Raw genomic sequence first — 17627 nt, 5'->3', positions numbered from 1 at the left:
GCTGCCTGCAGAGTGTTGTGTAGTTTGCTTTTTGTCCAGTTTAGATATGTTGACCAGAGTCAGAACCTCTGAAAATAAGCATTTTTAGCATGAAAAAGTAATGAATCTGTGATAAACGGAATAAGGAAGTATTTATGAGAAACAAGATCATTAAATTATTTTTAAGGATTTGAGAGTGAGAGGAATAGAGATGAGAGTGAGCTCCCTTCCACTGGTTCACTCCCCAAATGCCCGCAACCCAACCCAGGTCTCCCACGTGGGTGGCAGGAACCCAGTCACTTGGGCCATCACCACCGCCTCCCAGGGTCTGCATTAGCAGGAAGCTGGAATCAGGAGCCAGAGCCAGGAATCGAACCCAGGTACTCTGATGTGGGACATGGGTGTCCTAACCGGCGTCTTAACTTCTAGGCTAAATGCCCACCCCATCATTAAATCTTGAACAATGAGATGGAAAAATAATTTTATGTCATAGAATTGTTTCCAGTGTCCACACAGTTTCTCTTGTGCCCTTTAGTTGTTTCTTGGCATGTTCACTAATCTACAGATAAGGACCTGGTCAAAACCGGGGTTTCTGGGCCTCAGGGCTATATGAGATGACTGACAGCAGAGTCGTTCTCTCCCTGAATGCCTTCTGGTATGTTTCTGCTGTGCACTTGTTAACTGGACTCCCTGCCTTGTCTGGCCCCTAGGGGGAGTGCCATGGGCCCTTGCTTTTCCTTTCATTCAGTCGACACTGAGCAAGGCCTTGAGGGTAGGTCCTTTGAGGGTGGTTGTTTGGGTAGGTGGGAGGATTAATAAGTGACTTGGCCATGACCCTGACCTTCAGGGTACAGTACACATCAAAATGTCTTCAGTGAGTGTGTTCTTTCTGACACCCAATGAGAATGTTGGGGATTCTGCTTTTGTGCTCTACATGTACATGTCTTCCTTTTGTCCCTTGTGTGTCCCTTGTATGGTTTGTGGCCTTGTCTTGTGTCTGTTGACTATTTTTGTAACTGGCCACAGTGATCATACTCTAGAACTGATGTGAATTATTGAATAGAGTTTTACATTCTTTGGGGTTTTCTTGGTTTTCAGTGGTTTCTTTTCCACCCGTGAGTAAAAGGCGAGGTAGCAGGAGAGAAGGCGCCCCTCCTTCAGGGAAGCCTCTCAGTGGGCTTGGGTCATAACTGGCAGGTGAAGGGGACACTTCTCCAGGAGCCTGTAGAGGTGCCTTTTGGAACACATTTGGAAACCATTCAGGCTGTTCCTAGAAGTTCAGTGTTGTGTGGTAATCCAGAGACAGCGTGCAAAGTAGATTTTTATGCTTTTAGAATTGGTTCTTTGGCTATTGGGGTTCCTTGTTTTTATGAATTAGTGCTGTCCCAAAAAACTGTATGAAAAGGAAATGCCTGTCAGTTCCTGTTGGTGCATTAGGAGTGACTAACAGTTAAAATGCATGAGAGAATATATGTCTTTACGATTTATTTATTTATTTGAAAGGCAGAGTTAGGGAGAAGGAGAGAGAGAGGGAGAGATCTTCGACTGATTCACTGCCCAAATTGCTGCAGCGACTGGGACTGTGTCAGGCCAAAGCCAGGAGCTGCTTCTGGGTCTCCCACACGGGTGCAGGGACTCAAGCACTTGGGCTATCTGCTGCATTCCCCCCAGCCGCATTAGCAGGGAGCTGGATGGGAAGTGGAGCAGCTGGGGCTTGAACTGGCACCCATGTGGGATGTTGGCATTGAAGGCTGCAGCTCAACTGGCTGTGCTACAGTGCCAGCCCCAGAGAATATATTTTAAACTTGCTGAGTTTACCTGGTTTCTTTGGTAAGGTGAATCATTTGCTTGTCTGTGCTGCACCTGCATGTTGAGTTAGTGAAATTACCTATGGATTCAGGCATCCCAGTATAGTCGTGCATGGCTTAACAGTGACAGAGTGTCCTGAGAAGAGCTGTCAGTGATTTCATCACTGCGTGAACAGCTTCGAGTATGCGGACTGAGAGGACTGCAGTGACTCCAGGAGAGACAGCTGACTCAAACCGGGTGTCCATCACTGACTGTCGTTGGCAGCACGTGACGATAGCAGTAAGGCTGATACGCACCAGGAGTGATAGCAGTCGGATGTTTTAGGATGACATGAATTAGGGGAAGGGTAAAAGGAGAAACTGATTTCATATATGTGTCAGAAAACTACTTGGATTCCCACCGGCCACTGTAAAGTGAATTGTCCTAGAAGTAAATACTGAAGAAGTCCCCTTGATTGTTTGACTCTATCTTGTAATGAGGCAGTGGCCAGATGACACAAGGACAGTGATTAGTTAGGGTTTGGTCAGAGAAGTAACAATATTCTTAATGCTGAATGACTTATTAAGGATTAAGATGAATGAAGTTACGAACTTTTCCATCCCTCGCAGCGGATGGGAAGGAGATGAGTATAAATGTAATTAAACAGAAGCTGAGTTACATGGGGAGAGCTCGCTGGCTCAGGCTGACCTTGGTTGTGGACAGAGCCAGGGCTTTTGAGGGTGCGGGATCTGCATGTCTGTCACATACATGTTTGTAAGCATTCAAATGGGTTAGAAGTACAGAGTCAAATGCAGAAGGCCTTGTCTCTCCAGAGTTGCCTTTGTTAAAGGTTTTAAATTTCTCTGAATAACTGTAAGGGACATAATGTGTACATACATGCCATGAGAGTTTCAGAATAGAAATAGGTAAATTGTACAGAACGTTTCTCTACTCTTTTTTTTAAAGAAATCAATCTTCATCCCCAAATGGCCATCCTGTGCTGTTTTCCCAGGTGCATTAGCAGGGAGCTGGATTGGAAGTGGAGCAGCTGGGAAACACGAACCGGCGCTCATTTGGGATGCTGGCACTGCAGAGGGTGTCATTGCTACAGTGCCACAGCGCTGGCCTCTTTCTCCCCTCTTGACTAAAACTTGCTGGATTTTTTCACACTTCAGTGCATATACATTCTCCTTTTTTTTTTTTAAAGATTTATTATTTGAAAGGCAGAGTTACAAAGAGGAGGCTTTATTACTCCACAGCATGGCCCCCCTCCTTTTTTTTTTTTTTAAGATTTTATTTATTTAATTGAGAGGTAGAGTTACAGACAGTGAAAGGGAAAGACAGAGGTCTTCCCTTCACTGGTTCACTCCCCACAGCAGCCAGAGCTGGGACAATCAGGAGACAGTTGGTTCTTCCACGTCTGCCACACGGGTGCTGGGGCCCAAGCACTTGGGCCATCTGCTGCTGCTTCCCAGGCCATAGCAGAGAGCTGGATCAGAAGCAGAGCAGCTGAGACTAGAACCTGTGCCCATATGGGATGCCAGCGCCGCAGGCGGAGGATTAATGTACTGCGCCACACTGTCGGCCCCTCTCTTCAATCTTAATTGTTGTGCAGTGCCCTATAATATGAATAATAATTTTCATTGTTTAAATAGCAGTAAGTCAATAAAAATAGTTTGAATTTTAATGCTTCTGGTCCATCTCCCCCATAACTGGAACCATAGATAGTGAAAAATCTTACCTTCCAATTAGACACTTCCAGCCCTTGGGCTTCAGTTGTTAAAGTGTATCTTTTGATATTGCTCCACTGGCTTGAAGATGGTCTTCGGAAGGCAGATGTCAGAGTCCTGTGGCTTCCCAGATGTGCCACCAGGTGCTGATAGGGCACCCTGCCTCACGGTGACCACAGGGCTGGTTTCTGCCTGGCAGACTTCGCTAGCTGCTGCAGTGGTTTGTAAGTAGTGTGGTGGGGCTGTGGGGTCAGGAGTCTAATCTGAACAGCCCATCCCTGTTTGTTGTCCTTAGATGTGTTGTGTAAAGCATGTACGAATAATACAGCTCTGTGAGTGAGCACTGGTGTGGTGTTTAATGTAGAGGGGATGTCATATTAAATGGAATCTTTATTTCTGTTGGCTTGTTAAAAGTTCTGAAAAATTTGTCATTGCAGATAGGTGATCTTCAGCTTTGCAAACTGGATGAACTAGATTGCTTAATAAAAGGAATTTTGTACATTGACTCAGTTGGATTCAATGGACGGTCACAGTGCTATTACTTTGAAAACCCTGCTGATTCTGAAAAATGTCAGAAATTACCATTTGATTTGAAAAATCCATACCCTCTGCTTCTGGTGAACATTGGCTCAGGGGTTAGCATCTTAGCAGTATATTCCAAAGATAATTACAAGCGGGTCACAGGAACCAGGTAAGTTGTTTATGGGGAAGTCATTGCTTATTCTTAATATAGTGGGCTAGCTGAGATTTCAAGTGCTGAATAGAACTATATGTTCAAGAACCTGTTAACATTTTGTGAAAGAAAAGGTTTTTCTGAGAGTATACAAATGTTGTCCCTCTTTGAAAATTCTGATTTCATGACTGAATTTCCTTTAATTGCTATTCAGTATTCTTCTCATGATTGCATTATTACATCAGACTCAGCCTGTAGTCCTTGCTCTCGGATAGTTTACGGTATGCATGTTAGGTAAATCAAATAGCTAAAGTTACTGGGTAGCATCTATAAGAAGGAAAGGGAAAAGCTAAGCTTTGAAACTGTAGATTTTATGCATCTAACACACACACACACACACACATACATACACATACATACATATGGCCAGGGGATGGCATGAGTTCTAGAAGTTGAGGGACTGGGGCTGGTGCTGTGGCGGAGCGGGTAGAGATGCCGCCTGCAGTGCCGGCATATGGGTGCCAGCTTGAGTCCCAGCTGCTCCACTTCTGATCCAGCTCCCTGCTGTGGCCTGGGAAAGCAGCAGAAGATGGCCCGAGTGCTTGGGACCCTGCACTCACATGGGAGACCTGGAAGAAGCTCTTGGCTTCGAATTGGCACAGCTCCGGCTGTCGCGGCCAACGGGGGAGTGAACCAGTGGATGGAAGACCTCTTCCTCCCTCCCTCCCTGCCTGCCTGCTTCTCTGCCTCTCCTTCTCTCTGTGTAATTGACTTTCAAATGAATAAATAAATCTTAAAAAAAAAAAAAAAAAAGTTGGAACTGATCAATGGAATAATGACTGGAGCAGGGTATTCTGCAAAGGAAGAATAGATGGATGAAGAATATGGCTCACTAGACTAATCCTCCGCCTTGCGGTGCCGGCACACCAGGTTCTAGTCCCGGTCGGGGCACCGGATTCTGTCCCGGTTGCTCCTCTTCCAGTCCAGCTCTCTGCTGTGGCCAAGGAGTGCAGTGGAGAATGGCCCAAGTGCTTGGGCCCTGCACCCGCATGGGAGACCAGGAGAAGCACCTGGCTCCTGGCTTCGGATCAGCGCAGCGCTGGCCATAGCAGCCATTTGGGGAGTGAGTCAACGGAAGGAAGACCTTTCTCTCTGTCTCTCTCTCACTGTCCACTCTGTCTATCCAAAAAAAAAGAATATGAATATGGTTTAAGGGTCAGGTTGCTCGAGGGGAAAAAAAAGGATCTGAAGATTAGGGTAAATGAATTTTTATTTTATTATTATTATTTTTTTTAAATTTGAAAGGCAGAGTTAGAGGCAGAGAGAGAGAGGTCTTCCGTCTGCTGGTTCACTCCCCAGATGGCTGCAACGGCCAGAGCTGGGCTGATCCACAGCCAGGAGCTTCTTCTGAGTCTCCGACGTGGGTACAGGAGCCCAAGGACTTGGGCCATCTTCTGCTTTCCCAGGCCATAGCAGAGAGTTGGATCAGAAGTGGAGCAGCCAGGTCTCGAACTGGCACCCATATTGGATGCCGGCACTGCAGTCGGCTGCTTTACCCACTAAGCCACAGCACCGGCCCCAAATGAATGTTGCAATAGGTGTGAAAGAATGAGAGAGGTTAGTTTTGTGGGTGAAGTGGAGGAGTCCAGCATTGGTGAGCTGAAGACCCAGGGTGATGACAAGGTGCCTGGGTGCGAATGACTGGAATGGATTTCGTGGAGGGAAAGGGAGGGAGCCAGCATGACTCTAGTAGGGGTTTTGGGCTATCTGTACCCAAGGCTCTTCATACTCAGCAGGCACCCAGGTTGTACAGGGACGTGGGCAGGGAGTCAGGCCCTGCATTTTGCCACCTTGCTTGTTGGCGCACATGAATCTGTATCTTCAGGGCATATATCAGGTAACCTATCTTTATATAATTTTTGCAGACTTGTTTGCTCCCTGGTGGCATCTTTGTCATTGGGTTGGATTGATATGATTTGGGGTTCATAAATGTTACCTTCACATTTCTGTATTTTAAAATGTTACAGAATACTGTGGTGTTTGTTTTTAATCACAGTCTTGGAGGAGGAACTTTCTTTGGTCTCTGCTGTCTTCTTACTGGCTGTACCACTTTTGAAGAAGCTCTTGAAATGGCATCCCGCGGAGATAGCACCAAAGTGGATAAGCTAGTACGAGACATTTATGGAGGGGACTACGAGAGATTTGGACTGCCAGGCTGGGCTGTGGCTTCGAGGTAAGGGTGTGTGTATGAGTAAATACAAGAATAACATATTGGGCTTCTCATTTTTCTTTTAAACTGTTTTATTGAGATAGAATTTACATACTATAAAGTCACTTGTCTAAAGTATCCAATTTAGTGGTTTCTAGTATATTTACAGAATTTTGCGGTTATCACCATAACCCAATTCCAAAACATTTTTGCCATCCTAAAAAGAAACCTTGCAGTATCTTAGCGGCTACTCCTCATTGCTCCACCCCTAGCCCTGCCAAACACCATTCTACTTTCTGTCTCTATAGGTTTCCATGTTATGAATATTTCATACAAACGGTATATAGTAGGCTTAAGCAAGTTCATAGAAAACTTGCATACAAATTAAAAAAATTAGACGTCCCGTCCACTGGTTTACTCTCAGGGCCTAGGAGCCAGGAACCCAATTCAGATCTACATGGGTGGAAGGGACTGAACTACTTATTTATTTAATTAATTACTTTGGTTTTCTCTGACTTTCAAGCAAAATAAAAAGATGATCTAGCCACTTGATCACTCCCCAGGTGCCTACAATAGCTGAGGCTGGGCCAGGTTGAAGCCAGGAGCCCAAAATTCAACCTGTCTTCTACGTGGATGGCTGGGATCCAAGTAGTTAAGCCATTGTTTACTGCCTGCCCAGCATGCACATTAGTGGGAAGCTGGATTTGGAAGCAGAGCTGAGACTTGAACCTAGACACTCTGATCTGGGATGCAGGTTCCTAGGTGGTGACATCTTTACCACTGTGTCAAATGCCTGCTCTTGTCTATCTCAGAGAAATGTCTGTTTAAGTCTTCTGCTAATTTATTTGAGAAGCATGCATGCGCATAGGAGTGAGCGCATATATGCTGCTCCATTCCTTAAAGGCCCTCAAGGGCTAAGGGCTTAGGGCTTGGCTATGCCCGAAGCTGGCAGTTCAATCCAGGTGTCCCATGTAGGTGGCAGGAATCCAATTACTTGAGCCTCCCAGGGTCTACCTTAGCAAGAAGCAGGAGCCAAAGAGATAGAGCCAGGAAATGAATCCAGGTACTCCAGTGTGGGGCGTGGGCATCCTAACATCTAGGCTAAATACTTGTCTTGGCTAATTTTTTAGGTGGAGTGACTTTTTATTAATGAGTGTCAAGAGTCCTTCATATGTTCTCGATGTAAGTCCCTTATCAGCTGTGTAACTTGTAAATATCTTCTCCTGTTCTGTTGGGTGCCTACTACTTCCTTCATGGAGGCTTTTGTAGCGTACAGGTTTTTAATTTTGATGAAGTCCATTTTTCTTTTAGCACTTTTTTTTGAAGATTTATTTATTTGAAAGGCAGGGTTACAGAGCAGAGAGCGAGCGAGTGCAGAACGAGGTTTTCCATCTGCTGGTTCACTCCCCAGATAGCTGCAACGGCCAGAGCTGTGCCAATCTGGAGCCAGGAGCAGCTTCCGGGTCTCCCATGAGGGGCCAGTGCTATGGCGCAGCGAGTGAAGCCACCGCCTGCAGTGCTCAGTATCCCATATGGGCACCAGTTTAGGTCCCGGCTGCTCTTCTTCTGATCCAGCTCTCTGCTATGGCCTGAGAAAGCAGAAGATGGCCCAAGTGCTTGGCCCCTGCACCTGCATTGGAGACCGGAAGGAAGCTCCTGGCTCCTGGCTTTGGATCGGCGCAGCTCCGACCATTGTGGCCATTTGGGGAGTGAACCGGTGGATGGAAGACCTCTCTTTCTCTCTCTCTTTTCCTTCTCACTATCTGAAATTCTACCCCTCAAACAAATAAAATCTTTAAAAAATAACTCAGTCCAGGTCTCCCATGTGGCCGGTGGGAACCCAGTGCCCTGAGCCATCACGGCTGCTTCCCAGAGGCTGCAGTAGCAGGTTGCTGGAGTCAGAGCCTGGGTGGGCGTCAATCCCAGCCACTCTGCCCACCTGGCTCTCCTCCATGAACTTGTTGAAGTACCCTCATAACATAAGTCATTGTTTAAGATCATGACTGCACTTCTCTATTTTCTTAAGTTTTATTGCTTTTGCTCTTAATATTTAGGTCTGTGATCTACTTTGAGTTAGTTTTTGGTTATAGGGTGAGGTAGAGGTCCAACTTTATTTTGCCTGTAGGTATCTACCAGTTGCCTAGTACTGTTTGTTGAGGAGTGTTCTTTCCCTATCAAATTATCTTGGTTCCTTTATCAAAACTCTTTAATTTTTTTTTTTTTTTAAGATTTATTTATTTGAAAGGCAGAGGGGTAGACAGAGAGGTCTTCCATCCTCTGGTTTGCTCCCCAGATGGCCACAACAGCCGGAGCTGTGCTGATCCGGAGCCAGGAGCTTCTTCCAGGTCTTCCATGTGGCTGCAGGTGCCCAAGGACTTGGTTCATCTTTTATTGCTTTCCCAGGCTATAGCAGAGAGTGGGATTGGAAGTGGAGCAGCTGGGACTCAAACCAGCGCCCATATGAGATGCTGGCACTGCAGGCCATGGCTTTACCTGTTACACCACAGCGCCGGCCCTGTGAGTTTTAAAATAGGGAAGTCCGAGGCCTCCAACACGTTCTCCCTGTTAAAGATTGTTGAAAGATGAATTTTCGGGGCCGACGCTGTGGTGCATGTTAAAGATTGTTGAAAGATGAATTTTTGGGGCCGGCACTGTGGTGCAGCAGGTTAATGCCCTGGCCTGAAGCGCTGGCATCTCATATGGGCGCCAGTTCTAGTCTCGGCTGCTCCTCTTCTGATCCAGCTCTCTGCTGTGGCCTGGGAAAGCAGTAGAGGATGGCCCAAGTCCTTGGACCCCTGCACCCACGTGGGAGACCTGGAAGAAGCTCCTGGCTTCGGATTGGCGCAGCTCCTGCCGTTGCAGCCATCTGGGGAGTGAACCAGTGGATGGAAGACCTCTCTCTCTGTCTCTACCTTTCTGTAACTCTGTCTTTCGAATAAATTAAAATAAATCTTAAAGTGGGCGGATTTCTGCAGAAAAGACAGCTTGAAGGGCTGGCATTGTGGCGTATTGGGTAAAGCTGCCACCAGTAGTGCCCATATGGGTGCTGATTTGGCTCCCAGCTGCTCCACTTCTGATCCAGCTCCTGGCAAAGCAGTAGAAGATGGCCCAAGTCCTTGGGCCCCTGTGCCTATGTGGAAGACCTGGAAGAAGCTCCTGGCTGTTGCGGCCATTTGGGGAATGGACCAGTGGATGGAGGATCTGTTTCTTCCCTTCTCAGTAACTGTGCCTTTCAAATAAATAAAAATAATTTTTTTAAAAGTCAGCTGGGATTTTACTAGGTAGTCTGTGGAATCTGTTGGCCAGTTTGGGGAATATTGCCATACTAACAGTATCAAGTCTTCTGATTTGGGACGGTGAAGTATCCTTTGTTTATAGCTTTTCTTTTTTCTTTTTATTTATTTGATAGTTAGAGAGACAGATTCCTTCTGTTGGTTCACCCCCAAATGGCCACTACAGCCGGAGCTGTGCTGATCTGAAGCCAGGAGCCAGGTACTTCCTCCTGGTCTCCCATGCCGGTGCAGGACCCAAGCACTTGGGCCACCCTCCACTGCCTTCCCGGGCCACAGCAGAGAGCTGGCGTGGAAGAGGAGCAACCGGGACTAGAACCCGGCGCCCATATGCGATGCCGGCGCCGCAGGCGGAGGATTAACCAAGTGAGCCATGGTGTTGGCCCCCCAGCTTTGCTTTTTTTCAACAGTCGTTTTACATTTCAGGGTATAAGTGTTACACTACTTTTGTTAAGTATATTTCTAAATGTTTTCTTTTTGATGCTGTTATAAATGGAATTTTCTTTAAGTGCTTATTTGTTAATTTTAGGCATTCTTAAAGATTAGTTTATTTGAAAGGCAGAGTTAACAGAGGAAGAGTGAGATCTTCCATCTCCTGGTTCACTCAGCAAATGGCCAGAGGTTGGCTGACCCTAAGCCAGAAGCCAGGATCTTCTAGGTCTCCTTCGTTGGTGCAGGGGCCCAAGCACTCAGGCCATCCTTTGCTGCCTTCCTAGGTACACCAGCAGGGGCTAGACTGGAAATGGAGCAGCTGGGCCTTGAGCTGGAGCCCATATGGAATGCAGGTGCCACAGACAGTGACTTTAACTGCTGTGCCACATTGCTGGCCACTAGACATTTTTTAAAAAGGTTTTTTATTTATTTGAAAGGCAGAGTTAGGAGAGAGAGATTGTCCATCCATTGTTTCACTCCCCAAATGGCCACAATGACCAGGGCTGGGCCAGGCTGAAGCCAGGAACCTGGAGCTTCTTTTGGGTCTCCCACATGGGTACAGGGTCCAAAGCACTTGGGCCATCTTCTACTGCTTTCCCAGGTGCATTAGCAGGAAGTTAGATCCAAAGTGGAGCAGCTGGGTCTCAAACCAGTGCCCACGTGGAATGCGGCATCGCAGGTGGAGGTTTAACCTGCTACACCATAATGCTGGCCCCAATTTTAGGCATTCAGTAAATATAGATGTAATTTTGTGATTGCAGCATTTGCTCAGTGGTCATCACTTCCTGTTCTGATTGGTTGGGTTTGGGCCACAGTTCTGCTGGTGAAGTACTTTATATTCTAGGGAAGTCTAAAACGCCTAAGTTTACTCTGTCTGCACTTTGCTTTGCTCTGGTGGGGCAGTTTAAAAAATAGATGTGAATGTGACCGTCAGAGTAGAATAGCTGGGCTGGCCAATTAGGACTTGTTGATAGTCTTTTTTTTGAACCATCTCTGGTTGCTGTGGGAGCAGTGGTGCCCTCCAGTGGATCTGAGGAGATCCTAACTGAATGTGCAGTGTCTGGCATCAAGGCTGGATTTCATTAGAAGCCACAGGGAAAAGTGTTTGCTCTTGGAGGATGCTTGAGGGCTGTATTTTAAGTTGCGTTCTCTTTGAGCAGATGCTGCATTATTGTGATCGTTTGTGATGAGAACAATGTTGTCCTAAGAGCCAGTTTTATCCCAGTACAGTAACATCAGGTTCTGTCAGTCTGTGTTCCTTTTGGTAAGATGTCTTGTTTTTCCCATTGCAGCTTTGGAAACATGATGAGCAAGGAGAAGCGAGAGGCTGTCACTAAAGAGGACCTTGCCAGAGCGACTCTGATCACCATCACCAACAACATTGGCTCCATAGCGAGAATGTGTGCCCTTAATGAAGTAAGGGGACATGAGTTTCTTTAGTTGCTCTAAGGAAAATCCTGAACTTCCTGAGGGGGCTCCATGTCTTAACTTCTCCTTTCCCAGAACAGTGCCTAAATATAGTCCTGTAGGGTGGGGTTTGTTTAAGGTGAGGTTAACACTCTGCAAATGCAGATTCATGTTACTGTTTTGTTTAACTGCAGACGTGCACTGCTGCTACAGAGAGGTAAAACGGCATCTTTAGGGGAGAAAGCAGAGGATGGTAGCCAGTGTTCCAGGTGGGGACACTTGGGGGCGATGATGGAAGGCGCTGCTGAATCCAGACTCCGTGCTCGTCGCGAGCTATTAGAGGCCTTGGGAAGGAATCCAGAGGAAGGCACTGCGGCTGGGAGAAGACCGAGCTGGCCGAGGAGTGGCCGCCCTGACCCCAGCTCAGCAGACTGCGTCTTCGTGCTTTCAGCTTCTTTACAGTGCTGCCTTGTAGCATTCAGGTCAAGCAGCATTGTACAGGGCTATGAAAGAACCGAGACTGCTGCCCCGGGGAGGATCTGAGCTTCGCGGCTTACCCTCACTTACACATTTTTGTTTAAGTTATTCTTTAAGTAGGAAATACGGGCCTGTGGCTTAAAAATGATGCCTCAGAAGGCACAAAAGGATTTGTGTCACTTTTATTTAAAGCAATACTGTATCAACATCTAATCATTAAAAACAACTTCATCTGAGTATTGCAACACTTTCTTACTGACGTTCCCTCTTGTGCTTATGTATTTTAGGAGGTTTTAGTTGGTAAACATAACATTTTATGGTTTTTGCATAAATGTTATGTTTCATAATTGTATATTTGACCAGTTCTTTTGTATCACAGATAATTCAGCTGGGCATTTGGTTGCTTGACGATGATACTCTGTGTTCAATGTTTGAAGTGAATTTTAAACTTGATTTGAGGCTTACCCAGGAGTGAGATTTCTGGTCTAAAGATGACCTGCGCATGAATCTTGAGATGTGCTGACTGCCAGGGTGCTTTGTTTGAGGGCTGTACCAGTGTAGATATCAGTAGCTGCGAATGAATGGATCAGTTTTATTGCAGCTGTCCTCATGTTGGGGGAGGGATGTCAGGTATGCCCCTCCCCCCAAAAAATTCTTGCTGATTTAATCAGCCTACAGTTTTGCTTTCTTTGTTCACTAGTGAAGCTGAAACTTTTCCCACTTAATATTTCTTTTGTAATGTTCCCATTTGTGTCACTTTCCCTCCTTTGAATTGAGGTCTTAATATTTTTTACTTATCTGTATAAAATACTTTAATAGTTGTCTCATATTTAATACAAATGTTTTCCCTAATCTGTTTTCTTCTCCTGTAACATTTTCTGGCACGCTTTGCAGTGGGTCCAGAGTTGTCTGGGGATCAAATTTAAGTAGCCCTGGACCAACTGGATTAAGTTTGATCAGCAAATTCCTGCTGAAAACTCTTAACATGGTGCTCTGTTTGGGGTAGCTTTTATGAGGAAACAACTTAAGGTGAAAACTAATTGCCTTTTTTTTGATGTGCTCAGAACATTAACCAGGTGGTATTTGTTGGAAATTTCTTGAGAATTAACACGATCGCCATGCGGCTTTTGGCATATGCTTTGGATTATTGGTCCAAGGGGCAGTTGAAAGCTCTATTTTCGGAACATGAGGTAAGCTGACTTGTTTCATGTGATGGTACAATACACAAAGGGTACAGAGGGGAGATAGGCTGCAGTTTTTTTTTTTAATGATTGTATGTTTTAACATTAATTGTAATGTTTTAAAGTTATTTATTTTTGAAAAATTAAGTTACTTAAAAGGCAGAAAGACCGATCTCCCATCTGCTGCTTCACAAAGCCAAAGCTGGGCCAGGCTCAGACCTGAAGCCAGCAACTCAAGCTGGGTCTTCCACCTAGCAGGCAGGGAGCCAGCTCTGGGTCGTCACCCACTGCCTCTCAGGATGTGCCTTAGCGAGAAGCTGGAAATGGGAGCAGGTGTGGGGCTTGAACCCGGGCACTTTGTGGGATATAGGTGTCTTAAGTAGTGCTGTAACTGCTGCAGCAAATACCCACCCTGAAAGCTGTTTTTCACCTGGTAAAATGCAATATAGGTTTTTGGTTAATTTACCTGTATATGTAAACAGTTTTGAAGAAAAAAATCTTGATGAACATGACTCCACTTCTGATGCTGTAATCTCTGAATTTGTTTTTCTCATCGCTTGGACTCAGTGCAGTTACTCTGGGTTCTGGTTTTTAAACTTTATTATGGCAATTTTATGTACTGGTATATATAACTCACGTGGCATTTAAGATGTGTGTTCTAAAAATGGATAGTAAAAACATTCCCTTCAAGAACTATACTGTCATATACATAGCTGCTTAGATGCAGGTAAGCTAGAAATGACAGAAAAGAATCGTCTTTGTTGCACTTGATATCCTGTTTTGGAAAGTACCTTGTCCTGTTTTGGCCACAAAAATGGACCCAGAGCTCTTATTCTTTCCCTTGATTCCTGGGCAATTGAACTGTTTAGGGTGTTGCTGGATTTTAGATAGTGTTACCATGAACATTTTTCACAATTGTGTGTGCATGTTTACTTCAGCAGTTTATATAAATTGACAGAAATCAAAGTAGGATTTGAGGCCGGCACCGCGGCTCACTAGGCTAATCCTCCGCCTGCGGTGCCGGCACACCGGGTTCTAGTCCTGGTCAGGGCACCGGATTCTGTCCCGGTTGCTCCTCTTCCAGTCCAGCTCTCTGCTGGGAGTGCAGTGGAAGATGGCCCAAGTGCTTGGGCCCTGCACCCCATGGGAGACCAGGAGAAGCACCTGGCTCTTGGCTTCAGATCAGCGAGGTACGCCATTGGAGGGTGAACCAATGGCAAAAGGAAGACTTTTCTCTCTGTCTCTCACTCTGCCTGTCCAAAAAAAAAAAAAAAAAAAAAAGGATTTGAAATGCTGTAAATAGAAATTATTTTCCTTTAATTGCTTTGTTCTTCCTTTTAAATTGCTGAAGTTCAGTTAAAATCCAAAATACAATTTTCCCATAGCAGAAAGCTTGAAGTTTAACACATCTAATTATTTTCCTTTTTATGTTGCTATACAAGTAAATCAGTACTTATATTTACCACTGTTTCTTACAATTCATAATCTTGATATATCTTGCTTTTTGTGATCTTTGATCTATTATGTTTTGCTTTAAATTAGAATATAAACTTGTCTAACTTCCTGGTTAATTCCTGCTTTTTGTTAAACATTTTCCTAGATAGAACATGGAGATTAGTTTTCTTACATTAACCTTGGTTTTTCAAGTTTGTATCTTCATACTGTGTTAGATATAAACCCTTTATGATTTTTTTTCAAAAGATTTATTTATTTACTTTAAAGCAGAGTTAGAGACAGATTTTTCCATCCGCTGTTTCACTCCCCAAATGGCCGCAACGGTCAGGGCTGTGCCAGGCAGAAGTTGGGTGCCAGGAGCTTTGGGTCTCCTGGTTGGTGCAGGGGCCTGAGCACCTGGGCCATCTTCTGCGCCCCCCCCCCCCCCCCCCCCAGCAGAGAGCTGGATTTGAAGTGGAGCAGCTGGGACTGGAACCAGCGCCACAGGTGGCTTTACCTGCTACTCCAAGGCCGGCCCTGAGGTGGTTTTTTTTTTTTTTTTTTTTTTATGTAAATGTTTTGTCATTTTTATTGCAGCTGACTTCATTTTCCCCCTTGGTAGCACTGCTGGGCTCCCCCCACATTTTCCATTTGAACTGAAGCCTCTGACAGCAGTGCTGATCCCCACTGTAGCTGCTCTGAATCTCGCGGTGCTTGTGCTGCCTGGTGGAGTCGTCCAGCTGCTGCTGTGAAGGCTTCACACAGGTTCTTCTCAGGTCTTTGTCTCTCAGCCCTCACTGGTCTCAGCAGAGCACGTGGTAGCTTGTAACAAGCTGGCTTTGTCTGTGCTTGATAGTAGGGGCTGGGTCCTCACTGGAACTCGAGATCATGGGTAGTGCTCTCATTTTTTTATTATGAAGTAAAACAGAAAGTGACAGGACAAAATTGATAGCTATTAACAAAACAAGCTCCCTTGTGTCTGTCCTCTGGCTGGGGCTGGCTCAGCTGTGTCACTCCTGGGTTTCTGGCCTTCTAACACAGTGGTGTGGCTACCTTTTTTTAAAACAAGAGAAACAGGATGACAGGCAGGCAGGCCTTGTTTGGTCACTTTTTACTTTAAGAAGCTTTTCTTGAAAGATGTTCATGGTATTTCAGACTTATAGGACATTCTCCTAAATCCATGAGCAAGTTTTTCAGGAGCTTCCCATTTTTTTAATTTATTTTATTTATTTGAAAGAGTTACACAGAGAGGAGAGGCAGAATGAGAGAGAGAGAGATCTTCCATCTGCTGGTTCACTCCCCAATTGACCACAATGGCTGGAGCTGCGCTGATCTGAGACCAGGAGCTTCTTCCAGGTCTCCCACGCAGGTGCAGGGGCCCAACGACTTGGGCCATCTTCTGCTTTCCCAGGCCATAGCAGAGAGCTGGATCGGAAGTGGAGCAGCTGGGATTCAAAGCAGCACCTATACGGGATGCTGGCACTTCAGGCCAGGGTGTTAACCCGCTGTGCCACAGTGCTGGCCCCTCTTGCATTCCTTTTTAAAAATACTTTCATTTTATTTGAAAAGCAGAGTGATCTATTCCATCCACTGGTTCACTCTCCAACTGTCTGCTACAGCTGGGGCTGGGCCAGGCCAAAGCCAGGAGCTCAGAACTCCATCTGGGTCACACATGAGTGGCAGTGCCCCAGGTACTTGAGTCACCATCTTCCCTCCAATGTGCGCGTTAGCAAGAAGCTGGACTTGAACCAGGCGCCCTATGTGCTGCACCAAATACCTGCCCTCACTTAATTCTTTAAAGTACTTTACTCCCTTATATATAATGCTTTGGAGACCTTTATGGGTGGGATTCTTCTGTTCCCTGTTGGCATTCTCTATCAGTGTGGGTTTTTTTTTCCTTATTTAATGTGTTACCCATTTGTTTGGTTTTGTGTTTGGGTTCTTGCCTGCATCTGACCTGGCTGCTCGCTTCCTGGGAGAGGGTGGCGTTTGTCCTGTCAGCTGCTGCTTTTGTCTCATGCTTCTGCCCTCCCCTTGGGAGCTTGTCATTCCTCAGGCTTTGGTCTGTGCCTCTCCAATCTCTTGGATGCCCTGGGCACCTTGGCCTTCAGATCCTGAAGGGAACCCACCTGCCTTGCCCTCCACATCTCCTGCTCCTGTGTCCTCATTCTTGGGACTGGTATCCTAAACCTCCCCTGCTGCCTGTCTGTTCCGCCTCCTCCCCCAGCCCAGGCAGGCTTTCCTTCTGTGCCCCCCACCCCCCACTGCGTCCCAGCTTCTCCTGTCCCATCTCACCTTCATTCCTTAGTTGTCTGACATGGCCCAGGCCTCTGCTGGTTCTCACCCTTCGTCCCCAGGGCCCAGCTCAGGTACAGTTCCGCCAGTGGCCCTGGCTTCTGGAGTCCCCACTGTAGGCTTGGCTCTGACCACAGTGCTCTGACTGGCCTGGAGGGTTTTGTACATCCAAACCCCTCCCTAGCCTGCTCTTTGGAGCTTCCCTGCTCCCAGGCTGGCCTAAGCCTCCTGCAGGTGTTCAAGAAATGGTGTGAGGAGTTCAGGGCAGTGTTGGCTCTAACACCAGTGATTATATTAACAGTAATTTAAGTAAGTCTAAGGAAAATTGCTCTTATTTTTGATGTATTTATTTTCCAGGGTTATTTTGGAGCCGTTGGAGCACTCCTTGAATTGTTGAAGATCCCTTGATTGTTACCTGGGGAGGGGTTTCTGGAACTTTCCACGATGGGATCTATGGACTTTTTTTTAAGAGACTCAATTTTGTGATTGTACTACCTGAATCAAAGTGAGAAAAGACAAGTGTATTTTTCTAAGTCATCAAGATAAATCTTAGAAATTCAGTCCGAACAAGAGAGACGGGCAGAAAGATATTAAAAAAAGTGGACCACGTCCAGGTAGTGTGAGGCCTTGCTGTATTTATGTTGCTTTTCAGCATAGCGCTGTTTTCTGAAATCTCCGTGTCACTGGAGACACTTCAGGGAAAGCTGTTCTGCGTCCTGTGGTTTTCTGTCC

At 45.9% G+C, this 17627-nt stretch overlaps 1 protein-coding gene across 1 annotated transcript; it reads left to right on the top strand.

Annotated features, from left to right (window-relative positions):
* The first annotated feature begins 227 nt into the window (after positions 1-227).
* LOC133768930 (pantothenate kinase 2, mitochondrial-like) lies at positions 228-17364 on the top strand. Its single transcript, XM_062203913.1, has 6 exons — positions 228-359; positions 3935-4188; positions 6227-6403; positions 11394-11517; positions 13050-13175; positions 17253-17364. The coding sequence occupies exons 1-6, from the start codon at positions 228-230 to the stop codon at positions 17301-17303; spliced, it is 864 nt and encodes a 287-aa protein (XP_062059897.1). The 3' UTR covers positions 17304-17364.
* The last annotated feature ends 263 nt before the right edge of the window (positions 17365-17627 follow it).

Source organism: Lepus europaeus, chromosome 10, assembly GCF_033115175.1.
Source record: "Lepus europaeus isolate LE1 chromosome 10, mLepTim1.pri, whole genome shotgun sequence".
In the NCBI taxonomy this organism is placed as follows: Eukaryota; Metazoa; Chordata; class Mammalia; order Lagomorpha; family Leporidae; genus Lepus; species Lepus europaeus.
The sequence above is the reverse complement of the archived record's forward strand: the minus strand, read 5'-3'. Positions and strand labels throughout refer to the sequence as shown.